At 29.5% G+C, this 10,187-nt stretch overlaps 1 protein-coding gene and 2 long non-coding RNA genes across 7 annotated transcripts in view; 2 read left to right on the top strand and 1 right to left on the bottom strand.

The window, feature by feature from the left end:
* Nucleotides 1–10,187, bottom strand: part of LOC105457782 — a 47,964-nt gene that overhangs the window by 31,330 nt on the left and 6,447 nt on the right. The window lies entirely within an intron of this gene.
* Nucleotides 18–10,187, top strand: part of LOC105457779 (hexaprenyldihydroxybenzoate methyltransferase, mitochondrial-like) — a 10,516-nt gene continuing 346 nt past the window's right edge. The window contains exons 1-5 of one of the 3 annotated variants that reach the window (XM_011702634.1): nt 18–142; nt 2,832–2,988; nt 3,183–3,684; nt 3,773–3,953; nt 4,073–4,188. In XM_011702634.1, the coding sequence (XP_011700936.1) occupies nt 2,903–2,988; nt 3,183–3,684; nt 3,773–3,953; nt 4,073–4,188 (885 nt within the window). In that variant the 5' untranslated portion in view covers nt 18–142; nt 2,832–2,902. Of the gene's footprint in view, nt 143–684; nt 737–2,490; nt 2,687–2,831; nt 2,989–3,182; nt 3,685–3,772; nt 3,954–4,072; nt 4,189–10,187 lie in introns of those variants that run through there. The other 2 variants (XM_011702636.1, XM_011702635.1) reach the window with 2 other exon arrangements.
* Nucleotides 8,559–10,181, top strand: LOC105457780. Its single transcript, XR_975449.1, has 3 exons — nt 8,559–9,138; nt 9,497–9,650; nt 9,942–10,181. It is a non-coding gene; the product is annotated as an uncharacterized LOC105457780 (long non-coding RNA).

Genomic DNA, 10,187 nt, shown 5'->3' with positions numbered 1-10,187 from the left:
TTTTCTTATAGATGGCTGCGAAATGAAATTGATTTATGGCTTTAAATTCAATTCACTGACAAACAAGTGGTCTTGGTCGTCCACTACACCTACTTTTTATGGACTTCATGCAATCAAACAAAACAAAAGTAGCATATAGATAGTAAATTTTTAAAAAGTATAACTTTCGTTATTACTAAATACAAAATGATGTTATATTCTTTTATCGTTTACCAGTTATGTATTAAAATTATAATAGTGACTGTTACACATTCTTATGGTACACAATATGCATATAAGTACAAAACAATTTATGATGTATGGAACATTATTTTATATTTAAGCAATATTGAGAGATCAATATATGTGAAATTAATATACAATATATAAATAGTGTGTATTTCATTTCAATAAATTAATTATATAATTACATTCAATACATTTTGCAACAATACGATATTATGCTCAAAAATACCCCAATTTTGACAATCGCATCAACTTCTATTAGATTGTTAAGGTTTAATAAAATATCCCGCCAGTGTTTTTGTTCGTACATTTGTTCCACATTTCATATCATGATTTCAAATGTTCCGGGTTCAAAAATATATGTTATTCACACTCTCGTTTAGTCATATGTTTTATCGTATCAGCAAATACTACTATCTTCAATACTACTTATCTTCGAAACGCTTCAACAATTCATATGAGGCTTTATATGTGACAACTCTTGCAAAGTATAAACTAAAGCGTTCGTATAGTAAGTTAATTTATGTATTAATTTATGTAAAAAATTTTCATTCAAATTTTACAAAGAGTATACATGTTGTTATTTTTATTTTTTCTATATATCATCATCAAAGTATTTAAAATTCAAAAATTGCAAGATTATTAAAATTCATCCAAATACTTTTTCTAAATTGGTGTTTCTTTTAAATACACGTACCAAAGTTGTGAATCTATGTTTCACATAACACATATACATTCTATGATTTACGTGTATACAAATTTTAGCTCTAGAGCCACGACTGTGCCATTTTTGACCCATCTAATAGGTCTTTCTTTTTCAGTTAATATATAAATTTGCACTTGGAGTTTCAGATTTTTATGACTTTACATATATAAAATTATAATTAATTTTAAGTAATTTTTTTTATAGTGATAACCCTCGTAAAAATTCATATTTATCTTGAACAGCGATTGGGTCAATTTGATCCAATTAATGACAATCAGTTTATTTTTATTTCATTTTATCAGGATCGGTTTTTGTTTCACTTTGCGCGGGACTATTTATGACAATTGAACGCCACGCCTCCGTCCAGTGAAGGAGAGGGGGATAGTATATAATGTATGAAAATGTTTCAAAAATACTTTGTACAAAAATATTTAGTCACGTCCAAACTCGCGTGCTTCTTGCTTTTATTTCACTTATACTATAATATTGTCGTTGACTACGTGTAGACTGAATGGAACATTCAGTCTACGTATAGTCAACGAACTGTAATAAAAATGTATTATTTAATTACCACGTCCATCTATTCAAAAATCACAAAGGAGTAATATATATTATAGAGTTGGTAATAATTATTTAGTTAACTAGTTAAAAGTTAAATAAAAAAGTTAATAACTTTTAAAATATCTTAGTTAATTTTAAATATATATATATATGTAAGAGATAATTTTTAACTTCAATTAATTATTAAAACACATAAACTTTCAATTATTAACAATTTCTCCTAAATTAAAAAAATGTTTTATATCTCTAAACGTTAATATTCTTTTTCTGTAAAATTTTAAATATTAAAAATATAATTTAGAAAATCTCAATAATCGTAACATGAAGCTTCAAGTGCCCAAAAGTGTATGGAAATTGACAAACTTATAAGTACATTCCATTTCATGTATAATGCTGACAATGCATAATTTATCTTTGTTACAACATTCGATGAACAAACAAAGATAAATGACGTATCACGCGCATTATGCGTAAAACGTAATGGATTCTGTATTCAAAAAGCGCTATCAGCGCTATAAACAGAATGACAGAATAGCGCTGATAGCAACAATAATATGCCTTCCGAAGTCCCGAATGTAGTCTTATTATTAGTAGGATAGAAATTATATTAAAGATTATTAAAGCAAATATTAAATCAAATATTAAAATATGATTACGCATATTGTAATTGTTTTATTTGGATTTAAAGTAATCTAATTTTAATTACGACATTCTAATCTAATATAATAAATTTAAAATTAACTTTAAATTTAACTTTAGTTAATATAATCTTAACTTTTATCTGAATTACTTTTTTATTTATGCCTTTAACGTGATTAAATTAATTTTTTAGTCGTTAATTTTAACTTAATTTAGTTAAAAAAATATTAACACATTCTTACACAATCTTAATGGTCATAAGTCCGCATAAAAATAAACTACTAGTGCAGTAAAAACACTACTAAAATGTAATAGTGTTATTACTCATACCAGCAGTGACACTGCTACATTTCAGTAGTGTTTCAGTAGTCACTGCACTAATACTTAGTTTATTTTTAATAATGTGAGAATAATCCATCCGCAGTTTTAAAGAAAGCCCAAATCGTAGTGTCAAAAGTTTTCCAAAAAAACATTTTTTTTCGGGTTATCTGAAGAGAAAATAATTTATTATTTCAAAAACATAGCAAAAAGCAGACTTTTGTATTATAAATTAATGTAAAAATTTTATATTAATATTTAAAAGTTTTATTTGTAGTGGACTATATAACGTTCTCTCTCTCTACTACTACGTGTCCATTATCCTTTTAAAACAGATCCAATTATTTAAATTTTGTAGTATAAAATTAAAATAATATTCCAGATATATTCTTGTTGTGTGTTTTTTATTGCTTATCAAAGAATCATTGATGCAGTTTATCTTCTAAACTGTAAATGCAATTGTGTTTAAACACAAACATGATAACTTTAAATGCTCTCAAGCATATCATTGGATCATGGAAAAGCATTTCTCGAAACAGGTATAGTGCCAAATTTTGTAAATATATTAAATCGTAAATTATGTAATATATATATCAATATATCTAGTCAAGTTTTTAAACTACTTGTACTTTCTTATCTTTAAAATATGCGGATAAAGTAAAAAAAATTTATTGTTGTATACTTATATAGAAATATTCCGTTCACCTAAATGAAAATAGATCATTTATTATAGATTATCAAGAGCTACCGTATCAGGAAACACATATATCAAAATAATCGCCAGATCAATATCGACAGTGGATCCTAAGGAAGTTGAAAACATGTCTAGAGTGGCACACAAGTGGTGGGATGAGAATGGTCCAACAAAAGCCCTTCATTTGTACAATCCGCTCAGAATACAACTTGTAAAAGATGGATTGGTAAACGCCGGAATCAAAATGCAGAATTCAGATCTTCCGTTAAAAGAAATGAAGATTGCGGAAGTTGGCTGCGGCGGAGGTATATTGACTGAGGCTTTAGCTAGAATAGGAGCGCAAGTAACCGGAATAGATGTATCGGCAGAATTATTAAACATTGCTAAAGAACATGTAAAATTGGATCCCAATATATCAAAGAGAGTGAATTACATTCAGACAACCGTGGAAGATTTCGCCGAAAACGAGAGAGAAACATATGATGCTGTTGTAACTTCTGAAGTTTTGGAGCATGTAACAGATCCACAAATGTTTTTAAAGGTATAATATTGTAATAAAAAATATAAGATTAATTATTTGTAAATACAATCTACATAAAAATTAAACGTTATGAAAATATTCTGCACAGGAATGTGTGAAAATTGTGAAACCTGGCAAGTCGATTTTTATAACGACGATAAACAGAACTCTAACATCTTGGCTATCCACTATTGTAGCAACCGAATATATTTTCGGAGCTATACCTCGTGGTACTCATACATGGAGTAAATTTATTGCTCCGCACGACGTTCAACATATATTAAAAAATTGTAAGTTTCATACTTGGTTCCTGAAGAAGTTTATAAAAGCATTTTGTTGCATAAAAATTATATCTGCATAATTATAATAAGTTCACAACAAGTATTTCTACACTGATATTTTCTTATAGATGGCTGCGAAATGAAATTGATTTATGGCTTTAAATTCAATTCACTGATAAACAAGTGGTCTTGGTCGTCCACTACACCTACTTTTTATGGACTTCATGCAATCAAACAAAACAAAATTGACATATAAATAGTATTTAAAAAGTACAACTTTCTTTATTATTAAATACAAAATAATTGTATTCTTTTATCGTTTATCAGTTATGTATTATAATCATAATATTGATACTATTAAAGATTTTCATGCTATATGCATGTAAGCACAAAAAAGTTTATAATGTATGAAATATTCCCTTATTTAAGCAATATTGAGAGATCGATATATGTAAACTTAATATACAATATATGAATAGTAAAATGATTCGGTTGTCAAATATTAATTGCGTTTAATTGCTGCTCTCAAATTCCAAGAGATAGCTAACGTCTAAACCCGAAAGGTTATTCTTAATTGTTTTCCTCACACTCGCGAACATTTTTCTCAAACAAAAAAAAATAAAATATTCAATAATCTAACCGATAATCTTAAAACATAACAATCCAAAGTTCGTCTTATTTTTTAATTTAAACTTAATTGAAATCCAACGTCTTCTCTTCGGTCCAATAAACGCTCGCCACGATATTGCTTCGATATCGTGCGACAGATATAAAAGTGACGAACTACACGCAGCACGAACTTTTGCTGCTCGGCCGATTACGTTAAAGTGTCCTTTATTGTGATTCAAACTCTACTCGTGCTAAAGTAACAATTTATTCGTTAAGTTCTGTGATAAATTGTGACTCATTAAATCAAAGGACATTAAAATTACGAACGCGTAGACATTAATCAAGGACTCCAATTCAAAATCCAGTCAATTCTAAAAACCTTGTCAAACCTTGTCAAAGAATCACTGATGCAATTTGTCTTTTAAACTGTAAATGTAATTGTGTTGAAATACGAACATGATAACTTTAAACGCTCTCAAACACATCAACGCATCATGGAGAAGCATTTCCTGCAGGAACAGGTATGGTGCCAAATTATGTAAATGTACATTAAAGTCAAAAGATAATCTTAATTTACAATCAGACACGGAATTCTTACACCACGTGTATGTGGTTTCAATTGTTAGTAAGCTCTGAATTATGCCCGTTTTATTTCCTTGATTTTCACATCTCTTTATTGTATTGGTATTTCAAGTCAGTGGCTCGTACTTGTATCATTTCTATATACCGACTTCAATTGCGCACACTTTACATTCGTGATTGCTTTTATATTTCTTACATCCTTTAAAAATTTTAACTTCTGACTATTTTTTTATTGCAACTTTCACTTATTTTTTAAAATTTATTTATTAATGTTTTGCGTTGCACTGTACGTTTTTTGGCTTTTGTTCTCTGGCACGCTTGGTAAGTTTATCTTTAATCTTTATATATAAGTTGAGTTTACATTTTAAAAGTTAGGACAGATCATCATTTTTAAGCTTGTCTTTTTCTGTAAGATCATTCAGCTTACCGATCATGACGTATAATGGATGAACCCATAAACCTTATCATATGTGCGGAGAATGAAAGGCATCATCAATGTATCTGTATTGCTGAAGATAACCCAAATCAGACCGAAACGTTCAACTGATGTTATTAGAGAATACTTATTAAAACGGTTAAATTTTTTCATACACCAAGTACTGCGTTGACTTTCATCTCTCTTTTTTCTTACTTTGTTTTTTTTTAATTTGAGAGTCCGTTAGTTTCTTCGTTTATGTAAATGTATTATCTCGTGAATTATGTATCCATATATCTGGTTTAATCGTGTCTTAAAGTGATCACTACTTATCGCACGTGTCTACTACTTATCGCTACTTCAAATTTATTATATTTAAAACACACGTATGCAATATAAAAATTTTATCATGACGTAATACATAACATAAAAATATCTGTTTAGCAACTTTTAAAATTTTTTTTTTTTGCAACTTTTAAAATTTCCCAAATGTCACGAGGGTTTGATTATGTCAAGAATACGGCTCTCTCATTTTCCTAAAAGATTTGACGAAGTCTAGATCTTGTAAGAATTCGATGTCAATTTAAAATTGTAAATTATGTGGGAGACAAATAGCGCGATTTTTAAGATTCTATGATCAAACATGCTTTCAAATACACACACACACACACACACACGTGTACGCGTATGCAAATACAAACAACTTTTTGTAGAACGCTCGGCAAGTAAATTTTGATACCTACGGTACATTTCTATGCAAAATCATGAGAAATTATAAGCGAATTTTTAAAAATCTAGTATCATACTAAAATTCTCACACGATAAAATTATATTATAAATATTATAATGCTTGCAAATAATTTTACGCTATACATTACAAAATTTTTTCATTAAATATCTTACACACCAAAGTAAATTTGTACGCCTCCTCGATAGTTTCATTCATGCTCCTTTTATGATCCGTGGATATAGCAAATTTACTGCACACGCAAAAGAAAGAATCAATTTAAGATCATGTTTAACTATAGAATCTTAAAAATCGCGCTATTTGTTGTACCCCTCAAAATTTACAACTTTAAATCGACGCCTCATTTTTATAAATCTAACTTTGCCAAATCCCTTGGGGAAATGATAGAGAGCCGTGTCTCCGACACAACCAAATCCTCGTGACCTTTGGAAAATTTTCACAGGCACACAGAGTAATAGATTTATTGGTAAATATCGTATGTGTTTTAATAGAAATATCAGGTCAATATCAACAGTAGATCCTAAAGAAATTGAACACCATTCTGCTTTGAAAGACATTTGGTGGGATAAGAACGGTCAATTAGGTGGCCTCCATGCGTACACTCCGTACAGAATACAACTTGTAAAAGATGGACTGGTAATTGCTGGAGTCAAAATGCACAATTCAGATCTTCCGTTGAAAGGAATAAAGATTGCGGATATTGGCTGTGGCGGAGGTATAATGTCCGAGGCTTTAGCTAGACTAGGAGCGCAAGTAACTGGAATAGACGCATCGGCTGAATTAATAAATGTTGCTAAAGAACATGTGAAATTGGATCCCAACATATCAAAGAGAGTGAATTACATTCAGACAACCGTGGAAGATTTCGCCCAAAACGAGAGAGAAACATATGATGCTGTTGTAACTTCTGAAGTTTTGGAGCATGTAGCAGATCCACAACTATTTTTAAAGGTACGATATTGTAATAAAAGATATAAGATTTATTATTTATAAATGCCATCTACATAAAAATTAAATGTTTTCGAAATATTCTGTACAGGAATGTGTGAAAATTGTGAAACCTGGCAAGTCGATTTTTATAACGACAATAAACAGAACTCTAATATCTTGGCTATCCACTATTGTGGTAGCCGAATACATTTTCAGAACTATACCTTGTGGTACTCATCAATGGAATAAATTTATTGCTCCACACGAAGTTGAACATATATTGAAGAATTGTAAGTCATACTTAATAAGTTAGTCCAGAAAAAATTAAAAAATCATTTTGTTGCATACGCATATCTGCATAATTATAATAAGTTCACAACAAGTACAAGCATTTCTACACTGATATTTTCTTATAGATGGCTGCGAAATGAAATTGATATAAGCTCTTCTAAATTCATTGTCAGTGAAAATTTCTTAATCCTTTTCCTATATTTTATAGATGGTAGCAAAACGAAATTGCTTTATGGCATGAAATTTAATTCACTAACAAAACAATGGTCTTGGTCGTCCACTACATCTACTTATTATGGACTTCACGCAATCAAACAAAACAAAATTAGCACATAGATAATATTAAAAAAGTATAACTTTCTTTATTATTAAGTACAAAATAATATTACATTTTTTATCGTTTACCAGTTATGTATTGCAATCATAATATTGATACTATTAAAGATTTTTGTAAGTACTATATGCATGTAGCACAAAAAAGGTTATGATGTATAGAATAATATTCCTTAATATATTAAAATATTGTATATATGAGATCAATATACAATATATGAATAAACTATGTATTTTTTATTTTAATAAATTTACAATTATATAGTTATATTTAATATATTTTTTACATCAGTACGATATTATATTGGAAAATGTTTAAATTTTGACAGTCACACGTTGACAGTCAGACTAACAAATACTTGTGAAAATATAAAATAAGACACTCGTATCACCATCAGAGGCAGATTGAGCGCAAGTTTGTCGTCACATTGGCCTAGTTTATACCGAGCATTTAATACGCGTACTAGAAACTTTCTATTAAATTATCTTAATTTCTGCAATGCATTTAAAGAATAATATATTAAGCTAATACACTATGCATTAAGATAATTAATTAAATACATATATTATGTATACGTTTATACGCATCGTCAAAATTAAGAAAATTTAATAAAAAGTTAATAGTTAGTATGCTTATCAAATGCTCTGTGTAAACTAAGCCATTAATAGACGTGGCGTTCGTCACAGTCACAGAGTCGTCAGTCGTCATCTCCATACGCTTCTGAACGGGTGTGAGTTGCATTTGTACGAGTATAAACGGAAAAATATTTGATTATGCTCGAAAGAAAACTTTAGCGACAACGTCATCACGTTAGGTTAAGCACTAATTGAGACATGTTCGGGTGCGTGTGTTTTGTTCCGATTTGAGACCACACCTTCAAAGCGAGAAAATGTACTACATTTCAGTAGTGTTATCACTGCATTAGTAGTTCTTTTTTGCGAGAATTGTACGTGCATGTGTAAACATTGTGCGTGCTCAACTGATTTAGATCAAACGATAAGACATTATGCGAAGTATATTGAAGTATTACTTTCGTATCTCTCGTTTCGATCGCACGTATATATGTACGTGCGCGTTTTTATTTGTCTTGCGGCTGTTATTCAGTGTCGATTTCTGCCTTAATTAAATTGTGGATCCGTTTCCCTTTGGTACAGGACGGGAATTACTATTATATCTCTAAGAGATCAAGCTCTGAATTCTCTGTGAGAAAATTATTTATGTAAGAGATCGAGTAAGTCCATATGAAAAGTTTCATTCCATCCCTGGTGAAAATAAAAATCGGAGCGTAAGTCGAACGTAAGGAGAGTAAGGGGAGAGTGACAGAAGCGTAAACAAAACTTCTAGGTGGCAAAAATTGAAACAGCGGAATGTTAAGGAAACGTTTTAAAATAAACATTTTTGAAATGTTAATAAAATATTTCTTCAAACGTTAAAATAAAGTTTTTTTTAATAAAAAAAGAGCACTTAACCCATTATTTTAATGTTTTTAAAAATGTTTTTACAAATATTTTTCAAATGTTTTTAAAAATATTTTCTAAAACGTTGTGTACTGATTGGGTTACTGTTACGTGTTCATCATTATCTTTTAAGCGATAGATCCAATTAGTTAAATTTTGCAGTAAAATTAAAAAATTATGTTTCAGATATATTCTTGACGTATGTTTTTCATTGCTTGTCAAAGAATTATTGCAATTTGCCTTTCCAATTATAAATGCAATTGTGTTTAAATACAAATATGATAATTTCAAACGCTGTCAAGCATATCAACGGATCATGGAGGAACATTCCTCGAAACAGGTATGATGCCAAATTATATAAATATATTAAAATTATATTAAGTGAATTATGTAATATATGTGATATATCTAGTTTAATCGTGTTTTAAACTACTTGTAACTCCTTAAAACACATTGATCAAATATCAAAATTATTATTTGATTATTATGTAAATTATACAAAAGTATTTATTCATCTAAATAGGCATCATTTGTTATAGATTATTAAAAAACATTGTACGTATCAACAAAAATATCAGATCAATGTCGACAGTGTATTCCAAGAAAGTTAAACGCTGTTCTGATTTGACAGACTTTTGGTGGGATAAGAACGGCCCATTAGGTGGCCTCCATACGTATAATCCATTCAGAATACAACTTATAAAAGATGGACTGGTAAATACCGGATTCAAAATGCAAAATTCAGATCTTCCGTTGAAAGGAATGAAGATTGCGGATGTTGGCTGCGGCGGAGGTATATTGACTGAGGCTTTAGCTAGAATAGGAGCGCAAGTAACCGGAATAGATATATCGGCAGAATTATTAAACGTTGCTAAAG

The sequence above is a fragment of the Wasmannia auropunctata genome, unplaced genomic scaffold (genome assembly GCF_000956235.1).
Source record: "Wasmannia auropunctata unplaced genomic scaffold, wasmannia.A_1.0 LD335047.1, whole genome shotgun sequence".
Taxonomy (NCBI): Eukaryota; Metazoa; Arthropoda; class Insecta; order Hymenoptera; family Formicidae; genus Wasmannia; species Wasmannia auropunctata.
Note: the sequence above shows the minus strand (reverse complement) of the source record. Positions and strands in the feature narration are given on the sequence as shown.